This window comes from Channa argus, chromosome 2, assembly GCF_033026475.1.
Source record: "Channa argus isolate prfri chromosome 2, Channa argus male v1.0, whole genome shotgun sequence".
In the NCBI taxonomy this organism is placed as follows: Eukaryota; Metazoa; Chordata; class Actinopteri; order Anabantiformes; family Channidae; genus Channa; species Channa argus.
Window position 1 is genome coordinate 7,200,244 of NC_090198.1, and position 22,464 is coordinate 7,222,707.

The window sequence follows — 22,464 nt, forward strand, 5'->3', positions numbered from 1 at the left end:
ACATTGTCAGTGTGCAGTGTCACTTCATAAGCGATGCACCCTACAATATATGGGCAGAGTATAGCAACATCTAGAATTTTCTCATTGTGGGTTAGATCATGTTGGGCACCTTGAAGACCACATTGCTCATATTAGTATGCAATTTGATTTAGCCATTTCCAAAACTGTGTATTAAGTAGAAATTATTGTAAAAGTAAACAGAGGTAAGAATTCAGGAAGAGTTCATTGCTGGAGTGAGCCACTGTAATGTACTGTAGGCTCTGCTTTTCGGCTCTTACTGCATCACTGTTCCTCTGCTCAGGGCTGCCTTACACGTAAACCAGCTCACTGGGAAAACTCCAGCAGATGGCCAGCTTGCACCTGCACTAGATGTAAAAATTGGAGGAGCGCATATGCATATTCGAATTCAATCCACTTTTCAACATTTCTGCCAATTATTTTAATGTTTTGCAGTCGTTCAGTGCTATAATCATTCCGTGAATGAACCAAGTTTAGAACAAGTGCTGAAAGTGACAATGAAATCACTGGCATTACTTTAGCCCAGCTCTAAGTGTCATCAAAAGCCTAAATTTACATTTAATGACGGCTTTGTTTTTGCTGTCAATTGATTTTTATCTCTATCGCTACAAGTGTATGCTAATGTTGTACGGCGTTGTATCATTCTGTAGGGTGTAAACACTGTGGTGCAGCTTATTTTTAAACTCCGTTTTCTCCTCAAGGACCTGTGAAAGTAACTGCTGGACATAAACATCTAAATAAGAGGATTAATCATGAATTCACTTGGATTTTATCGTTTTAGAATTTAGCAGTAATGTTTCTAAGCCGGAGTAGTTTTTATACTTTACAATTCAGACATGAAGCAAATTAGGAAGGCAACAAGCTTTATTTTCTAGACCACAAACATAACAAACAGCTGGTTATAAAAAAGGTTCAGCGCATCCTAACGGCAACGGGTGATAACACAAAATGGATGATGAGGACTTGCCAGATAAAGAAATAAAAAAAAAAAGGACCAAAGAAGTGGAAGGATTTTTAAATGTCAGTTTTCACAGTTAACTTGAAGATAGAGACAGAGTTCGTTCCGACGAAAATGCTGCGAAGGAGTGCAGCTTAAGTGTATCTCAAGCAAAATGCAGTAATTGCAGTTTTTTTTTTTTCCTCACCTGGATAAAGAAGGTGACAGACTGTTCCTAGCTTTTTAGTCACTAAATGTACAGAATTTCGATCGAGATGGGACTGCTACATGGGGAGAAGAAGGTTTAAAATTGCAACGCCTCTGAGATTACTTCATTTCAACTGTGCAGTAAAGCTTTTAGCAACAGTTAATGACAGTGGGCTTGAATGCTAAAATGTTTGCTCTTCAGCTTTGTAAGTGAATGCTAGACATTAGTTGCTGGGTTACAGACTAATTCTAATGATGGCTTCTTCTGGTGGGTTTAAATGAAAAATATCAGCGAGAATAAGCTGATTAAATAAGATGACCTGGGATACCCCCGGTGTTATTGAAAATATAACAAAAAACTGATGATAGGAAATATATGTAATATATATGCATTCGGACTTCGCTGATTGTTGGGTATTGTTGGAAACGCTGAATGTTATGTAGTACATACTAAACCAGGAGATAAGTGTTGGAACAATGCACATTTAACTCGGGTACTTTCTTCATTTCATAATTGTGGTAATTTGTCACATAATCTCATAATAGAGATTATTTTCTGACGCTATTAAAGATAATTATACTATTTATACCTGCACAATTACTACATCCTTGATCCTCACTTTCAGGTTCTCTGAATTGGTCTCAACTTTGATGAGACGTCATAAGAATGTGGACATGAGCACAATGGACACCTTTATACAGACAATACTTAGACAGTACCTAGACATAAGTTGCAGAATTTTCAGCAGCGTTGCAACAATTGACGTGGTCCTATTTTCAAGAATAAATGTGCACAGAGAGAAATCTGAGACAGGCCATTAAGACTATGTTTAACTATTAATCGAGATGTGAAGTAATTACAGTGCAGCGTTATCGATCAGGGGTGGGGTCCAAAGGATCCATCAAATCTTGTTTGAAAAGATCACAAAGTTCCCTTAAAGGTTATCTCATCATGTTGGCAGGTGTCTGCATCGTGCAGGGTTTTCATTCCCCCAGCCTTCAATCCCAAGCCTTCACTCATATTTCAATCCAATTCTAAATTTCAAACTTCTTCCCTCCAAAATGACACCCAGCCTTTCGAGAGTGACTTTAAGAAGAGGATGAACTCTGAGCTCGGCTAGTCAAATCAATCTAGTCACGGTGGAGGAATGCAGCGGTTCATTACTGGGAGGGCTGAGGAGCTCTCCGATCGGCTCTCTAATATCACTGTGATCCTCTTCTCTTTTCTTACCTAATTGAATTCTCCAGGAGAGATGCCCCTCAGCTGCAGATTTATCATATCCTGAAATTGGAGGAGGCGAGCTCCATGAAGGACGTGTGCAGAACATTTAATCCACTTCTCTTGCTGTAAACCGAGTGCTATGGTCTCTGCCAGAACTTGAGTTATCCCACAGTGGACTACTGGCCTTCAGTGTGGTGTCTTTATTCAGCCTTGCCTGAGATTAAGAGGAGCGGCAGCAGTGGGTGCACGCATCCTATATCAAATATGCTGCCTGTCATGTACAGTAGGACCACCTTTAACAACAGATGGCTTTGTAATCTGTAACCAGAGCCCCTTAAATGCAGCTCACTACACAATATGTCTGTCTCTGCAAACGCTCCTTTCTCTCTGCTGATAATTTTTTTTCTTTCCATGCATCGGAGGAAATGTTCTCCTTTTCTTTCAACTTGGCTTTATTGAATAGTTAGGCATCAAAAATAATAGAGTAGGGAAGATTGTGGTTCAAGGAAGCTGGGGTATCTACATTAACATTAAGACTGAGTGAGCACGAGTTGATTAGTTGTAGTTGTAGTACACATGCACCTATCCTTACCTATCATGTGGCCTGTCCGTCCCTGCCCAGTATTCTAACAAATCATACACAAACTTTCCTCAAGCTATGCTTTAGCCTGTTCTGTTTGGGCCAAGCCTTCGGTCTTTCACTTCTCATCCTGTCCTCTTCCTCCCAGCCCTATCCTGCAGCTTACTATGTCCCATATTGTATTCGATCCCATATAGTCCTGCCCTACTTTCCCTTCCACCATTTAAGAATACAGAGGATGAAGAGTTAAAAAAAAACAAAAAACAAATATACATGCATCATTCTAATAATTATACATGTCTCCAGATGGGATGTATTTGGAGTAGACTGCATATATCTTGTCTAAAGGTCTGTCACATTTGCATGCAGTGTGGTGTTCTGGCAGGACTCCACTGCTATACGATTACTTATTTGATTAAACATTATCATGCTCAGCAGGACAGTGGGGCTCTAAGTTGAGCGGAGGTATAACTGCTGACAGCAGCAGAAAGGCTCGTAAATCATGCAGAGGTTTTGTTCTGGTCACGAATGGGAAGATCTGCCCTCCATTATCTCATTTTTCATGGGCTTGAACCTTTCAAAATCTACCAGTGATTAGGATCATTGTGGTCTTACTTAATGTTTAAAATCATTTTCCATCAGTTACTTGCTTACATTTGGGATTTTCACCTCGCTTTCTGTGTTTTCTTCATTCATTCATGTCACGTCGCTTGGTTTCTGTCTAACAGATGTGGGCTTCATTTCTAATTTTCCTTGTTCACTGTGGTAACAAACAGTCACTGAAATCATTCAGATTATTTTATTTTGACTTAATTTGACTGAAGTGTTTCAAGTGTGCTGTTTCCCACTCAGTAGAAAAGTAAGATATCCACAGTTTAAAAACCGATTTGAATTTCCCAACAGCATGATTATACATACAGTAAACTCTCATAATTTCTTAACAAATAAACCCTAACTAAATTAGCAGCCAAATTTGGAGTTTTCTTCCTCTCTCTGGAGCCTTTTAGCATATCTTACCTCGTGTCATTGTTTCCGTGATGGCCACCACTTAACTGTTTTGGCCGATTCATCCTGTTCTCAGATGCAATTTGAAGCTTTTTTCAGCAAGAACGCTTTGATAGACCCAGTATGCTACAGTTCCTGCTCAGCACCAAAGCGCATAAAGACAAAGTTAAAGCATCTAGCTGGGGCAGTGCTTATAGATGTTCACTATTAGACACGGCTGTAAGCAGAATGAATGTTGTACATACATGTGCCAGGAGGCCAAATGCATTAAAAATAATGCTGTAGTTGCGATTGAATCTGTGTTGCATTGCTAATCACCTGCCTGCACGTTTGTTGTAAGTTTTGGGATTTACATTTCATCCTGCTGCTCCCTAGTGATAACAAAACACGAGTTACTGCTGCTTTAAATCGGTTGCAATGAAAACCAAGCAGACTGACTTCTCCAACCACATATATTTTCATGAATGAACGAGGCACTCACAGGACACTGCTGCACTTTGAAATGGCCTGTATTTAAGATTCCGAGCATTTAATGGCGTAATGATAGCTGTGGGTTGACAGTGTTGATGTACTCTGCTTATTATCCTGCGCAGATGGAGGTATACAATGTCGAAAATGACATCAGTTGATTTGCGGATCCATTGCCTTTTGAGCTACTGCTGAGTAACTCCAGTGTGGAGTTAGCTGAATCCAGAGAGGATCATGGCCTGATGACACTTGGCAAAATGGCATGCTAATTATAGTCATTTTCATTTTGGGCAGAAACGCTTGAGCTTAGTCATGTGCAAAGTGTTGATACCTTTCAGAGCACGGACCAATGCTCCCACGACGTTTAGCCCTGCCAAATCTCTGCTGCGGATTGGCTGAGCCTGTTGCGGGCACTGACACTCAGAGGCTTAGGTAGTTTCCACCCGGGGTTGCATCGGCAAACCGGTGACACAGAACAGTCTGGGGGCAGCTGTGGGATGGCATCCCGGCTGGGGATATTAGCAGTGTTAAAACATTCTGAGCCGATGGCTGTGGCGTGGCTTCAGAACGGCACAGCTCTCTCGCACACAAGGAGTGAGCTAAATGCTTTTACTGGCAGTTATTTTCATCCTGTATGGAGCTGCACATACAGTTTCACAGTAGACAGGGGACAAAAGAATTAAATCACCAGAGTCTCTAATATAAATGACTGCATATCCATTTGGGTTCCACATTATTATCAGTCAAGGTACCATAGTTTAGCTGATACTGCTAATTTCTTTAGAACATACACAATAGTGCAGCTGCTATGACACTGGCAAACATATGACAACTCCCCCCCATTGATCTGAAAAATCAAACATTGTGAGGTCTTTTGTGTGTCTCAGTTCCTAATCTGTCCAAGAATAGGGTTAATGTTAGAAATGTTGGTCAATGAGGACTAAAAGTGTTCGTACATATTAATAGATGCCTCTTGCTACAAGAAGTCTATGTGTGGGTGTACAGCTGTGGGTTGAAAGACAGTGGAGGACGTGTGGGCAAATGTTTCTACTGTATATACTGTTGTATATGGTGTTCTGGCCACACGGAGACCAGCACTCAGTAGAAATAAGTCTTTGGCTGATCAGTCCATAATTTGAACTGTTCCTCCTCCAGAGGATCAGTCCCTGGGAAACCACTGATAACTAAAGCAATCAATTGAAATTTCATTCCTGCTATTTTTTCATTTTGCTTCGTATCGAGCTAAAGTCGCGTTGTCACTTCTCTCTGTCTCCCTCCATTCGTCTGACCCCATGGATTTTCACTTGCAGTTGCTAGGAAAATGTGGTTTTATTCCAAGTGCTGGATCCACACAGTTTCCATTCAGGGCATATCATTTGTAATATGTCTGTAATTTGGCCAATTCTGCCTGTCACTTTAATATCGGTATTGAATTCTCCAGCTCACACGGTCTGCTGTTAATATAATTGAGACAAACAGTCACAGTTTGCCTGATTTTAATATTTTTTCCAGTGAAAGTGAAGTGGAGAAGAGGAGTGGGTCCATTCTTTTCCACAATGTTTATATCTGCGAATGTGAAAACTGAATCATTTAAAATACATTTTAACCTTTCTTCATCAAAGGAAGACTCACTGAGCATGTATAATTATTTCATGCTTTCTAATCGTCACAGGGGTGACAATCAACAGGGAAGCAGCATATGGACATCTTTCTGTACTCCAGCCGTCATATGCACAGGAACTGCGATCCAAGTGTGCTTGTGTGACACTCCACACAGCTCCTCCAGTAAAACTCCTCAGTATTCATTCGTGTGTGTGTTGCCATGAAGCAGAGTGGGGCTCCAGCAACCCTCTCTGCAGAAAATAAATGTGAAAGAAAAGTTCACTGGGCACCCAACTCGGCTTTGTATGTTAATATTGTTTTTGGAGGCCATTTTATGGATCAACTTCTGGCCAACAGATGGAAAGGGGATATAATTTCATCAGCTTATACAGTAGCAAGGAAGCTGCTACATCTGTCTGCCTGTGTGTGTGATTGCATTTGCATAGAGGTAACAGGCGTGGGCTTGTCTCAGTGAGCAAAACTGAAGAGATCCTAATTTACGAGCTCTGAATGCCAAACGTCCCTCATGATTGGTTTGGAGGATGGCTTGTTCTAGCCCAGTTGCAGAAAATGTCGAGCGAAATAGCTTCCTTCCCTCTGTTTCTCATCATCTCTACTTCCTCTGTGTGCTTTTCATATTTCCGGCCTCATCTTCACAATGCGGCTCGAAAACACTTATGAGTCATGCATTAAAAACCACACAAGGAAAACAGGTTATCTGATTGATGTTAGGCGTGTGCTTTAATCTAGAAGAGTGCTACTTCACCACTGCGTCCCCACTCTGAAGTGTTTGGGCTGTAGAAGAGTGCTGCTCTGTCTCTATGAAAACACAGACGGAGGCAGAATGTAGATCAATATCCCAGGAACACACCAGAGACATTCTATTTTATTTAACATTTTCCCATTAAGGCGGTGGTGCGAGTGTTGTAGATCATCCCAACAAAGTCATAAATCACACACAGACAGCAGTATTGGAAACAATGGGCAGAATCAGAGAGATTACCCCGAAACAGAAGATATTGGTGTTTGCGATACTGGGAGCCTCATGTATCTTGTTTTGGTATTATCACATATTTCAACTGAGGCAACGCTTTAGCGCAGCATCAATATCATATCATGCTCATCACAACACACATTTTCATGTTATTCGCGTGGCTAATTCCTTTTCGAGACAGACTGACATGTCTTCTAAAACACTATACATCAATAATTTGATAGTAAGGCAATGCATTATTATATACTTTTTGTTTGTAATATAGAACTATAGTATCATCATGTTTCCTTGTTGGCAGGGGAGTTAGTGAAGTTAGTAAATGTGCTGCTATAGGGCACTCATCATCAGTGACAAAACCCTAAATATACAAAGCAGATTTACTGCTACACTGAGAAATATTTATATACGAACAATGGACTGAATGACAGTGTGTAATATGACAGGGGTCAATTGTAGAAATGAAAACACTGTGAATTAATAATTCATCTCTCCCCAAGATCCCATTTGTTCCATAAAACATTTTAGTGAATTTCAGCTCGTTGCTTTGGTTTCACAACCCACAACTTTACTGTTTCAATTTACATTGTTTTCAACTTTATGATAGACCCCTCAACCCAACCCCGAAAATAGTTACTTATTAGTTTGTACTATAAATGAACGTTTCTCAATACAGACTACTGGTTGGTACCGTAAATGTCCGCTCAAATTGACAAATAGAAACGATTTGGACAAACGGACCACGTACTATAAATCTAAAGCGGTACTTTCTCGCGTGAAAAAATACTAAACCTTGATAAAGTGGTGCGAAAGCAGTACTAGGATGAATTTTTCATCAGCTCAGAGCCTAGCTTAAACCCTTCACCAAAACCACTGGTTGGTGCACAAAGCATTCTGGGAAACCTGGCTACCATAAGTCCACACAAGTCTGCTCCCAAAGCATCCTCGATTAAAACAGGCGGAGCGAGAACACTTTCCGGGTATTTGACCTCTACATGGTTAGATGCAAATTTTGATTTGGAACAGTACTTGGGCGATGATGATGTTCAGATGACGTTTCACAAGTCCGTCAGAACGCACGTACAGAGAAAACATTTTGAGGAACGGCTCGCTTACTTTTAGTTGCTCCCATTTCCGTTGTGTTGTGGCTTTTTTAGCGCTTCTCTCAATTTGGTTGTGTTGTGGCTTTTGCATTATGTTTCTTAATGCTGCGCCTGTGTTGTCAAATTGGTGAAGTTGTTTATGTATATTTGCTTGTGTTTTGTCCAGTTACATGTGTTTTCTCACATTGCAGTGCTTTGAGCTCTCAGGGCCACGACACATATCAACTTTTTATTACTGCTCACACCCATACCCTGAGGGTAGAGGAACATTTTCCACTGTTACAGTCCTTTAAGCCAAACTGTAGAGCTCTGGCTCTACAAAGGGTCCTACTATTTAATCCGAAATCCAATGACATTTGACATTACTTCTTGTCTAACTCCTAACATCACAGGCACTCTGGTTTTATTTTACATTGTATTCAAAGGCTCACGTGTTTACCGTGTTTATCACTATTCTCTGAATGCATAAGCAGCACAATTACTGCTCAGGTTTGTTTACCTCATGTGTGTGTCCAGTGCTTCTGTGGTTAACCCCCCTCCCCCCCACCACACACACATACACAAACAGCACAAATTCAGAAGCTGAGATGGATAACAAATCTATTTCATTATTGAAAATTGTGTGTGTGTGTGTGTGTGTGGATGTGTGTGGATGTGTGTGTGTGTGTCTTTGCCTACTAAGTGATGCTCATATTCACAGAAGCTAAGAGCAAGATGGCAGGTAGGGGTTCAGTGTGTAGCCCAGGGCCACTACAAAACACCAGATGGCTGTTGCTGGGATCGAATCTGTTACTGTTTGGTTTCAGGGTGTTGCAAACCACCCTGCCACCAAGTTCAGATTGTACTTTGTTGGAGGCTTTTTTTTTAAAAAAAAGCAGATGGCTGCAATTTCATAAACTCTTAATGTTATAGAGAGCAAAAACACTTTTTTTCACTGTTTCCTGCTTGTGTTTTTTGTACCTAACAGGTATTAATTCAGTCATGTGGACCCAAATTAATTCAGAAAGCACTTGAAGAAAACAGGATTGATTGAAAATACGGTACAGAGAACAAATAATTTCAAGACAGACAAGAGAGAAGAGACAGAAATAATAGAGAACCAGTCTTTGATTCTAATCGTGCTGTTAAGAAAAAAAGCCTCATATCCCCTTTTTTTCTTCAGCTCAAATCTCCTTTCTTCTTTGTTATATTCAATTGGACAAAGAAGCAATTCAAAACTGGTGTACTGTCTTCATCATTGTAAGTGTGGATGAGAGCGTCTACTTAAATGCCAGAAATGTAAAATGATAGCATCTCTATTACTTTTGGAATTATGTTGATTTTATTTTTGCACCACTTTTTTGTGCATTCTCTCGGAGGATCCGAGAATAACAGGACAGAGATTGAATGCCTCTGTATTATCATAGCATCTTTGTTATTCATATCCATCTTTTCACAGCAGTCTAAATCCACATGCATATTCAGTGTGCCGTAGACAATCAAAGGTTCTGAGCAAACAACGTGCTCAGGTCTGCGGGGAGGTGTTGACTGCTTCCTCTGTGGCGTTTGTTGACAGCAACTTGATAAAAATGGGGGTAGTGCTAAATTATATCACAGAGCATAAAGCCAGTGCTGCAAACATTTTGTGCTCATGTAATTTATACTTTTTTTTCATAGCACAATATTGCATCAATGTTTTATTAGGCTATACAGTGTTGTGGAAATTATGCCCCATTGATGCAAGACAGTCATTCTGCTTTGTGTATTTTAGCACTGCAGAAGGGAAATTCCCATAAAAACTTTTTAAGGGCAGATAAAAACAATGTTCAATTGTCAAACTTTTATAGTGCTTCAAAACAGCTATGGTCATAACGACACAAGGCTTAGTTAAGTGCGTTAGCCGTTTCAATATGATTGCAAATGGGTGAACTGATTTTATTTGAGAAACCTTTTATGGTCATATTTAAATATCTTCCTTTGTATAAACCTTTGATATCTGAAATACAGCTCGACTTGAACATTTCTATGTGTGTGATGTTGCTACTTCATAATTTGCCCAAGTGACAATTACTAATTTAATGCAATGTGTCTGTCAAGTACTTATAGTATTATAGTTTCGTCTGTTCTTTTCAGCCAAAAACTAAAATATGCTCATTTAATAAAAAATAAATAAAAAATCTGAGCTGTATTATTCCTTTAATAAATCCAGAAAGGCACCCTATGGCTGCCAAAGAAATAAATATCACAGCTACATTTCCAGATTATACAAATAAAACATCGAATTTATATTTCAAGAACATAAAATCAAAGGCAGTTCTTTGTTATGATGTGTCATATATTTAGTTCATATACCTTTATTTTGAAATATCTGTTTTAGAAGCACAGCTTCCTCTCGGCGGCCAAACGTGCTCAGTGCCCGTTTGATCATTGTAACGGAATTTTAAATGTTTCCAAATTCTGACACCTTGTACAGTAAGTCATACTTGTTTTTTAAGCTTTTTCACTGTCCTGCACTAATGCAAAAAGATATTAAGGAGTCTCATTAACACGATGTAGCGAGATGACAAATTGCTGCAGACGATTGATTATATTTATTTAATTTTTTTTTTTTTTTTTTTTGCGTTGTTAAAGTGCAGATATCAAACTCTGTGGCAGTTTTTGAAAAGTTTCGATGGGCCGAGTAAACCCAGAGTTAGGAGAAATGGTTCGTGTCTCTTCAATTGCGCAAATTAGGACGCGTGTAGCGATAATTCGAATATATTCGAATTTTTTTTTTCTCTCCATTTTTTTTTTTTTTTGCTAAAAAAACGAAGTCCCCCCGTGGTAAATCAAATAAATAACACCAACTTTTGGCTTGGTAACAGATTTATGCTGAAATATAAAGGGGAAATCAAGAGTATTCAAAAACCCTAGACTCCAGAGGCTTAAAATGTTTATTTGGAGAAAAAGTCTTCAACCTAAAAGTAGTCAAGACCGTCCAGTGTCGTCAACTCTGGAACTTTCCGTGCTAACGCTAACCCAAAGTGACATTTTTATACTTAAAAGACTTTGAAAGAGATCCACTCAGTGCAATTAATTCAGACTGCCCGAGCCTCATTTTAGCTTTAGATACACATCTGAATACAAGGACGGGGGATTGATGGAGTATCTGATCAGGACCAATGGTTACAGAACAAAATGTACAAATAAATTCAAATAAAAACATAAATTTTCCAGGTTATTATTGGCCACCTGGAAACGCTCCACACATTAACGTAAATGGATTTGCACTTTTGGAACCATGTTTGCTCACCATACCTTCACCCACGTTGCCACTATTTAGAGAAGACTCCAACCTTTTAGCGCGTGAAACCCCCAGGACATGGAGCCCGCCCTCCCTCCACGCGCCCGGGGCAACACAGCCGGGCTGGGAATAAGCAGCGCTACAGCATGCGAGGGAAATCCGTCATGTCTGCTCGCAGGTCACTCAGCGCTCTGCCTTCGGAATCCGCTGCCTTCAGTTCAGCACTAATCTCAACATCAGCAACGTTACTCTGCCGGCGTGAGGCACTTACAGCTGCACCTCTTCAGCAGCACATTTGCACACACGAACATGAATTTAGCTTTCATACAGCGGTCAGCTTTCACTGTGTTTACAGGGATAGCGTGACTGTTTGAGCGCATATATAAATAATGGACAGTCCACAGTGTGAGTGGGCTTATGTAACCCCGACTGTTACTGAACATGCCCCCCCTAAATCCTAAAACTTTACATTATTGATGTTTAAATTTAGTCTGACTTGCTTGTTCTCTTCTTGTGCTCCTGACTGCTCCATACATCTTGGGTGGATTTGACAGCTCTCCAATAGTTTCTCCACCTAAACCTACAAGTCAAGCTCAAATCTGATTTCAAACAGGTGTAAATGTAGCCACCCCTGTTCCAAGTGCACACAGAAGTTCTGCTTTGTGTTCTGCACCATGAGAATTAGCCTCAATGGTGTCTGTCAAATGGAACAATTTGCTTAAGTGACACTAAAATTACACTGGAATGAGCTATTGTTCTCCTTGTTTAAGGTGACACGGAACAAAGTCTGCACTTAGATCTTAGAGAACGTTCACTCAGCTGTAGCTTTTGTAGGATCTTTGACCATGTGTTGGTGAGACAGTGATGTGAAAGACAATAAAAAAAATTAACGGGCAGACTCCATCCTTATTAGCCGGGGAAAAACAAGGGTCACAGTTTGAGCTTGTAAATGAAATACTTACGTAATATGTGTATTTACATATATAATGATATATAACACACTTGAAATGGGGAATGAGATAGAATATTGTTTCCTAGTAAAACAGGAAATTTTATGACAAAATTATTGTGCAAGCAAATGTGGATCACAAAAGCAATAGAGCAATGTGAATGCAGACCAGAATGTTGGGTGGGACTAAATCTGGTTTGGACTAAACCAAAAAATAAAAAATACAATGTAAATCAGATTTGTGCAGGTGCATGTGCAGCTGCAGACTTTTTCTCCAGACTTAGTTTGACTCTTGCATCCCATCTGCGAATTCATGTTCAGTTTCCTGTTCTTTGACTCACATTAGGAAAATAATTTCTGGGTTTTCTTGATTTAATCAGAATTTTAAAACCCATTTACTGGACAAACATCCAGAAACAGCATTGTGTTCATGTTCTTTTATCGCTAACTGCTCCCACCTGCCAGGCTTCACAAAAAAAAAAAAAAAAATTGGCAGCCAACTGTAGCCAACAATAAAGTCCTGCACCGTGGGTTTTTAGCAGCGCTGGTTACATTTGGCAGACCTGTATTCTCCTATCCACTAGACGCAGGTGATGCACCCTGGAGTGCAGTGCTCACATAAACAGAATGCCTCAGATGCTGCCTCATCATTGTACACCAGATGCCAAGAGCCAAAATATATGCTAACAAAACCAACTGCAGGAATGTTATTTTCTGCTGTTGTCACAAAACACCAATTGCTAAATCCTCATCACAGAAGTCTTACTGAACGACAAAATGTGAGTGCAATTCCGTAATTAGGTTTAGGCTGCAGGATTTCCATGCACCGTCTATGAATAGTATGCACGCTTATGTTTGCTTCATTGTACCTTTTAAGTCCATCAGCTGTCATTCTGCCAGGTAAAAAAAAAAAAAAAAAAGGGTATTGATTTAAAATGTGACATTTAGGCTGAGGTTCCTTTTAGCTTTTAATCATATTTCCCTCTTTGCAAAACAAAGCTGTACAGCCTCTGCCGTGTCCTTTGCTACAACTCCTCATTTCCCCCGCTTAATTGAAACCAGTGTGCCCCAATGTGTGTTGCCTATTTCATTTCCAATCCATAACAGACAAATCATTAAAAAACTCTCTTTTTTCCCCCCCGAAGCTAATTTAAAGGCACTCGTTTCACTTCTTTTATCCCACCACATAGAACGAGTTTTTCCTGGGGGTCTGATAGTATTAGTAGAAGTAGTCATCTGCAGTATTTATTTGGTCTGTCCCCCCTCACACTTCCCCTCACATAGATTAAGCTTCACAAGCCGCCTCTTGGCAATTAAATCTATCAGAGGGCAGCAGAGAGCGCTCTGTCAGAGCTGCTCCAATAATTGCAATTTAAATGAATATGGATTCAAAAACTTTGACAACACACAAGCAGTTATATTCCAACTTGGGACTGAAACAACAACACAAAAGCGTTTAAGCCCATCATGTCTCCTGGTTAGTTTTTCCTTTCTCCTCTGATAAACAGGAACCCCTCATTTACCATTCTCTTTCTTTTTGTTTTTAGACACATAGAGAACTGGACGGGATTGCAGACTCTGAGAGACGTCGATATGGAGCTCTACACTGGATTGCAAAGACTGTGAGTATCTGCTGTTATCTGGTGGGGACCAATGGGAGACAAATGACAGGTACTTCACCTTATTTCAGTCCTACTGTGTTGCACATCTGGATGAGGACAGTGGAAGGTGTACCGCTGTTAATCCCTGTTTTCCATCAGGTTGCCTGCATGCATACAGCAGACAGGCCTACAGTTTCCTTCTAGAGATGAGAGGAGTAATTCACCTCAGAGCACAAGTGGCTGCAGCTGCAGCATATAACCAGCATCGCATAAGGATTTAGTGTCCGATACTTCTCTGAATGTGACACAATTCAGGCTAATTCTCAGAGGAGATGACAAGGTGTTAGTGGGGGTTGTGCAGAGAGATGAGCGAGTGAGGTGTGTATTCAGATCCTAACACAAGCTGATGTTTAAACAAGCTTCTAATTCTTGACAGTCACACGCTGGTGGAACATCCCCTTCGCTTTGCTTAGCCGCTGATCAAATAATGCTAAAAAGCAGCAGGGAAAATTGAATTAGGGGTCCCTGCTGTAGCACTGTGATTTTTTTTTTAAAAATATTCTCATCTTTTCACTACTTAAAGCAATATTACACTCTTTTATTTATTTATATTTCCCCCCTGCATAGCTACTCTCCACTGATGCCACGTCCTTTACATTCCTCCTGCTTCTCCCCCAGCCGCTGCCCCTCGACATCCTCTTTTTCTTCAGGGTTTTTCTTTATCGTCTCTTTGGAGGGAACTGTATTCTCCTTTGCCCTCCAAAGTCAGAGCTGGCCTCTCCCCTGATCCTCTTGATCCCTCATCAGGGAGGCAAAGAGCAATATCTCCACCACTAAATTAGCATTTTTCTCATTACCTCTGCTTCTTTCCTGCTGCCTTGTCTGGGGACAGCAGCTCCTCCCCTGCCTGTAGTCGGGCCTTCACATGGACTGATGTTACCTTATGGGGTTGTTAGCAGTGTGTACAGAAGAGTTAGTTACTTCACCACAGCTTACAGCACCTGCCTTTGCATTTGACCTCACTCATCTGTGTTTAAAATATAGATGCACTGAATAAATGAAAAAGATACAATTAAATATGTTTCATATCACTACAGAATAACAAATGTATAATCTACTGGAACTTTTCTAAATTATTCTCATTATTTGCCTTGATAAAATGACTACTGTTGCTTTTGGGTTCATGAGTTCATATACAGTAGTTTTGTGTAACTGACCATATACTGATATCTTAAATTAGTCCTTGTCTGATATTGCATATTTTTCTTATTGTCAACAAATGTATTGTAATTGTGTATTCATATTTAATACTCTGTTATTCATTCCTTCTGGTTCCTACCAGGAACCTCTGTCTTTTAAAATAGGTCACAAATTTAATATTGTATTATTTTGAAAGGGCTAAATATTTTTTTTGACTGGTTGGGAATTGTAGCTTTTGGCAAACATAAAGTTAAGAAGCTTAAATAGTACATTTATTTACAGAAATATTTTTAAATGTTTTGGATTACCACACTTAGCGGGGCACTTTATTTGGCATTAAGTCAAAATAAATTACAATATGTGTGTGTCTATGTTGGCTCATGATCTAGTTTTAATATTTGATGTGTGGCACAAAAGAATCACACTATCACTACAGAGATTTGGTGAATTTCCAGTTTTCCAGTGAGATTTGTTGACAGTAATAAAAATGGAGACGATTACCAGTCATCTGCATTTTTACACAGTGGATTGTTTTGATAACAAACTAGGATATTTAAAGAAGAAAGGATAGAAAGTGCTGGAGATTGAAGCAGTTCACATCAACTAAAATATTTTATTTTTAGTTGATTATCATTAATTATTTCTTTAACCTTTTTTTCTGTGCTTTGATAAATCAATAACACAAATATATATAAAAAAAGTACTGCTACTAGTCCTTTAGGCATGTTTTGGTCTTGCCTCCAAAGCATCTTTCAGACCAAATTGCAGCAAATATCAAATCTGGTTGACAATAACTGCCATTACCCCTGTCATTACCATTACTGGTGGGAACATAAAAACCAAAGCAACCAACAGTCTTTTATTGTATGTTGTTGTGACAGGCTCTATTCAATGATTATTGGTAATAATTTTTCTGGGGAAACAGAGGTAGCATTTTCCCAAGGTTCCCCTAAAACCCTCTCGAGCTCCGGCAGAGCTTCTGAAGTCCCATTTTGGGAACTTCTGGTTGATGAAACACTTCATCCCTGTCAAACACTACAGAGGTGTGACCAGACTTCTACATGGTAATTGACACCAACAGCTGGGTATAATCAGCATACTGCATTATGTGGTGCTTGCTGATGATGTCAATGACTTCTTTGGGGAGAGACATCTCTGATTACAAGATTAGAAGTCATTACCATTGTAGCCCAGAACAGTGCCTCCCAAACGGGGGCGCTGGGAATTTCAGGACTCCTTGAGAGGATTCCACAGGGTCCCCAGCAAAATGAGGATTAGTTTAATTTCACACTTGTTTCACTCCATACAAGTTAAGACATTGAGTCAGTGTGTTAGAATGCGTGCTCCAGTCAGAGGTTTCACTCGCTTTACAAAGAAGACACAAGTTCACAAATCTTGCACCAAATGGTGGCTTAAAAACGAATTCCCATTTAGGTGGCTACCCTGCAGGGTGTATACATGCAAAAAAAAATAAAAAATAAAAAAGTTAGCCAGAAGTAGAGCAGTACTGCATTGTTCAATTTGTATTCTGTGCTTTTAAAACATGTTTATAACAGAACATTTTAAACTGCACAGGTAAACCTTGTAAAGCTTCTTAAAACAGGCCAACAGAAAGGGGGTAAAAAACCAGGATCATGAGCATAAAGGTATAGACACATAACACTGAAAATGGAAGCAAGAAAGAAAAATAAATCAGAGTGGTCTTGATGTATCATCTCTGATTAAATGTGCAAGTGTTTGTGGAGCATGTGCAGGAAAAGTAATGTCTTTGTTTTGGTGGTTTTTTCAGTTTTATTATTCTTCATTTCAGAACTATCATGAATTGCAACCTGAGGGTGATCCAGGCTCGAGCGTTCGCTCAGAACCCCCACCTGCGATACATGTGAGTAAATATTCTATCTCTGACGACCATGTTTCCCGCGCCTTCAAAAGATTTATTATGATCAGCAATGCTTGACAGCTTGTAGTATATGGCTATAGATGAGTTAGTGTTGAGCAGAAGATGATGCATTTGATAGAGACTGGCTCGGGGAAAACTGTGGTGCTGCCATTACTGTTGCAACAGCCGTACATCTTAAACGAGACATCCATTATTTGCCTCGGATAATTGGATTCCTATCTGCCCCGGTACTTTGTGCTTTGGTAGAGCAACATGCAGAAGACGCAGTTCCATTTAGTCTGCACTCGCCAAATGGTCAATTTGTCCAGGAGGCCGAGCTTCAGAGAGCTGGGCAAAGAGCAAAGTAATTTCTTTAACAAAGACTCATGTGTCACCATATGACAGCCTGTTATTCCCCAATTTTCCAGGAGTAAACACGGTGAGAAACTCAGTCACAGTCTTTTACCTGAACACGCTGCCATTTGCAATTTCCAGTTGTCGCCTGAGAAACAGTTTAGTCTCTTTTTTTCCTTCAGCTGCCGGTGACTGTTGTGTGTGGGAGACAGCTAAAGATAGCAAATAATAGTTTATAATGTGGATTTTAAAATAAAGTATGTGTCACCTGAGAAGTTAATGTTGTTTAGATTTTAGAAAGAAACAGCTGAAAATGATGTTGTCTTATGAGCTGAGTTCTGGGCATCTGGGAACCTTCGCTTTGATGTGCATCTATAGACTTGTTTTGCAAAAGGTAGAAATGCTTGTCTGTCTCTTGAGGTGATTGGTGTAGCTAATCGAGCTCATCAACACTTAATGAAAGTTATTTAAATCCCCTTTTCACTTTAATTTTCTCTCCTAAAGATGGATTTGCTATCACAAGGCCGAAAACAAATAGATAATTGTACGAGTAACACATCTTCTTCCTTCCCCCTCACTACAAACGGTTGCTCTGCAGTGGTAGGGGCTTTAAATAGATCCAATAGGTGTAAACGAACTGAAAAGGAATGAAATCAGTGGGTGATGGTACAATTTTGGCCATTCGCACCTGCGGTGTAAAGGTGAATTAGAGTGTGAAGTTCAAACCCTTAGTCAGTGTTTATTATAGTACAAGCAAGGGGAGCGAAAACCAAAATCAAAATTTGTTTATAAAAAGTCTCATTTAAAGTTCCCTTATTGTATATGTATTTCATATTCTCAAAAGGGTGCTAAAAGCTGTGCTACAAATAGAAAAAGGCAGATCGAGTGCGTTTCAGTGGATTTTGCCAGGGAGAGCCCCACCCCAGACAGTCCGTGACAGACTTCTCTTGCAGTCTCGTTAATGCATGTGGGCGGTTGCTAGGTGACACCGAGGATGATGGTGTCAAAGAAGATTAATTATTATGCCTAAGCTTAGCCTCAGAAGGCCGACCTCATTGATGTCTGTGTCAGACAGGTCTCCTCAAAGCCCGGGCCATCACACACTCAACTGGTTGCTCCTTTGTGAGAAGTGAAGCTGATTAATACACAGTGTAGACACCAGTGATCCCATGCACTGTAAACCTGATGACTGTAATTAACACCAGGGCTTCTAGAATATTCTTCTCTATGTTAAACACGTGTGGCTCACAGGGATTTGGAATGCGTTATACTGTATACTTGACAACTGAGCTTCCTTTGTGTTTTTTTGTAAAATTGGACAAATCATTTTTATTTATTTTGTCTATCCTCATAAAAGTGCAAAAAGAACAAAAGTTGTGAGGAATTCATTACAAAGTCGATTTATCTGCTCTACTGTGAATTGCAAGCACTAATGTAGAAACGTGTTGCTTCTAAGGTCAGCAGTGTTTGTTACTGCATTATTTTCTGGAGCAACAGGTTACAGCTAAGCCTTATTCTGGCTGGAGCATCCACAGTGCAGTGGGTCTATTAATTCACTGTGTGGGAGCTGTGGGGGCCTAACGGCTCTACTCCAGTTCTACTGGATATTTGAGGAAGTTTATTTTAATTTAATTCAAAGCTGCTATTTGCTGCTGTTGACACATCTTTCAGTCCTCATTCTCATTCAAGATTTCTTTTTTAAATATAAAAACACTGAAACATATTGTTTGAAGATACGAACGTCAAAGCACACTGTAGCTAATCTATCTTTAGGTTGTTCAAACACATGATAAAATGGCATTTTAAAAAAATACCAGAGATAATGATTCATTTATTGTCATGAATGTAACCATAAAGTGCATGTTAATTCTCATCTACAGTATTTCAAATCTAAAGTGAGTTAGCTTGGAACATATAAAAAGGCAAAAGCAGCTTTTTGTTGTAGGCTCGTGTTTGATTAGAAAGTTGGTCACCGCTAATAAAAACATGAATGGGTAATGAAAATTGGTTACCAAATCAAAATATTTATTCAAATTAAGTTGCTCAGTGATACACTGTATCAGGAAAAAAAATTTAAATCTTCCTTCTTCCAGATTCCGGTTTTATCATTTACAATATACTTATACACTTTGGGCCCATAGAGCATGTGAACTATAGTAGGCCTCTGCTCTATTTACACATGCATAGGAGAAAATAAAAGAATCTTAAAAATATATTTATATATAATATATATATATATAATATATATATATTATATATAATAACTTTTTCCAGTGTTTTCCTTGCAATAATTATCAATGCGAAAATGCACTTTGGTCCTTTGCAAATCATGTGATCAACATGGACGTTGCAATACCACTGTTGGTCACTACAGTCAAAATCGTGATTAGGTCACCTTTGTGGGCCTTATTATATTTTATTTGAGCCAAAAATAAACCTAATTACAGTGTATCAAGAGAGCACTTTATTTTGATTAACAGGATGTTGGTGAATAAAATTGCTTCAAAAATAAAATCAAAACAGCAAATAATATGTTTATTAGCCCTATATTGTACTGACGTGTCCTTGAGCAAGACAGAATCTCCAATTATCTGCTTAGATAACTCAGATGACAGCTTCTGCTAAATGACATAAAGGTCAACATAGAATCTGAAAACCAATTCAAAGCTGCACACTGTGATTCACTCCCTACATGTACCACATACAGTAGCCACTGTCATGCCCCACAGAGACGAGGAACATTTTGCATTTTTGTACTTGCAAGGTGAAAACATGAACATGATGCAGAAATGATCACAGATAGATGAAAAGTGATCATAGCATAGAAATAACAGTAATAAAAGAGTTTGTAATAAAAAAAGAACGAGTTATCTAATATCTATATTTACACTAACCTAGCCTTAATATAATGTAGCATTTTCCATCTGGATGCTATGATCATAACATTCTGTCTTCCAACTCTGCTGTGCACTCTCATCTCATAAATGGAAACAGAGGTTGTCATGGACCCTTAAATTGCTTCTATGGAGTTATGAGGACTCCCACTCCTTCATCGCCTGACAGTGCAGTTACGTTCTCATAGCGTACAGACTAGTAAAGGTTGTCATTATCATCAGGGCCAAGGTGTTTTTCCTCCTAGCATGGTGGCTTAAATATCTACAACCCCAGAGGTATATGTAAAGGAATAGTTGACATTTAAGGGCAGCACTTTAAAATCTGTATACTAAATACAGCCAGCAGTTGAGGGTAGTTTAGCATGTAGATCCGTAATGGGGGAAAGCAGCTGGCCTGATTTATACAAAGGTCAAAAGATCCACCTAGCAGCACCTCTAAAGCTGTTTAATGAACATATTTGCCTCTTTCTTGTTTGTCTATTTGCACAAAACCTAAACCTACAAAAGTGACTCTGGTGTTTCATGTGGGACTAATTGTTGGCTTGGGAGCTCTGACCTCCCAGTGATTTTTTTATTTTTGTCAGGTAACCAGTGGACACTCCAAGCAAAACAAGCAGCAGGAATCTGGGATACAGACACTTTATTTCCCGATGAGCTGTTTTAACAGAAAAGCAGGAACATCCTTTGTTACATGGGTAAATGAACAACAGAGAATTATGGCAGGTAGTGGACAAATGGACACAATGTGATTGAGATATATCCTCTGAACTGGGTGGTATTACTGTTTACATAAAGACATGCAGTAACAAAATGTACTTAGTTAGCGAAGCCTTTTGAAATATTAAAACAGTTTGTTCCTAAGTTAATATTTGAGTCAGACAATCATATCACTGTGCTCCAGTGGTTCTGTGTTTGCTGCGTGGGCTGTCAGGCAACAGCTCATTGCTAACTGTATAATATATATAATAATGTATAATTTTGACTCTATGTTGTTAGAATAGCTTTGCTAACTTAACATAGATTAAAATTATTGGGCCAACTTTGCAACAAAGTTTATTTTATAATATCTCTGTGGGATGTGTGTTTGTAAAAAGACCACTCATCAAAGAAACAGATCACTGTGTTAGTCTCAGTGGCACCAGTGGCTCAGCAGCAAATCCCATCTCACCAGTTGTTATGGCTGGAGAAAGTGATGAAACAGCCTCGGACCTCTTAAGTACCATAAGGGGACATTAAAGGAACAGTTTGTAATATTATGCACTGTTGCTGCAGAAAATTGCCAATACTCTGTGTAAGTGTGTCCAGTTACATCAAAAGCTGCTGTGATTTCGAGATTTGTGGGCAGCAGGACTCGTCTGTAATTCTATTTCATGTCTAGCCTCTGTTCCCTGGTCTCACCCGAAAGCGTGTCACCAAACGTAGATTCATTTACACCTGTGAAAGATTTGGACATCCATTTGCAAATCCTTTTGTAACACAGGGAATGGCTTTATTAAGACTACAGACCAGTTTGCCAGGCAGTGGGAGCTCTGCAACTAGAAGTGAGGGTTTGACTGAACATTGAGGCCTTATTGCATCACAGGGTCTGTGGTCCGGGTTTAAGCGAACATAATCGACTCGTTTCAAGTGGTCCAGTAGATGAAAATCCTTCTTAAAAATAAATAAATGGTACCACTGGAAATATAATGAGTTCAACGATGAGCAAAATTGATAAAAATTAACTCACTGAACACAAGTTAACTACCCAGTTGTTGCTCTGTTGATTCCAAGCATAATAAAAAAAAGTGCAACGATCAGCAACAGAGATGCGGAGCATCTATTGCACCGTTTTTTTTATTCTACCAACACCACATTTAAAGGTCTCCTTTTGGAGGTGCTGTGTTACTGTTCTTGCAGATTTAGTTTGGGAGCCTCAACCAAACTGTCATTATGTCAGGAACGGATCCTTTTTTACAGCATCTGATTAGCAGCAGGTGCTTTATTTTACTTGCTAAATGTGATGGTGGGGATATAAAGGAGAAACCCTGTGAAACGTCTTTGTATGAGAGCAGTTGTAGGAAAGCTTTAATCTCCCCAACAAGGTTCTTTACTAAGATTACACACACACACAGAGACACACACACCTGGTGCAACTGGAGGTTTGATCCTGCACCTCTTATGTTCTGTATTATCCTTGTTATCTCAGCATGGCA

At 39.4% G+C, this 22,464-nt stretch overlaps 1 protein-coding gene across 3 annotated transcripts in view; it reads left to right on the forward strand.

Moving 5' to 3' along the window:
• Positions 1 to 22,464, forward strand: part of ntrk3b (neurotrophic tyrosine kinase, receptor, type 3b) — a 156,784-nt gene that overhangs the window by 16,434 nt on the left and 117,886 nt on the right. For all 3 annotated transcript variants that reach the window (XM_067495062.1, XM_067495061.1, XM_067495063.1), the window contains exons 2-3: positions 13,892 to 13,966; positions 16,956 to 17,027. In XM_067495062.1, coding sequence (XP_067351163.1) covers positions 13,892 to 13,966; positions 16,956 to 17,027 — 147 coding nt within the window. The remainder of the gene's footprint in view (positions 1 to 13,891; positions 13,967 to 16,955; positions 17,028 to 22,464) is intronic.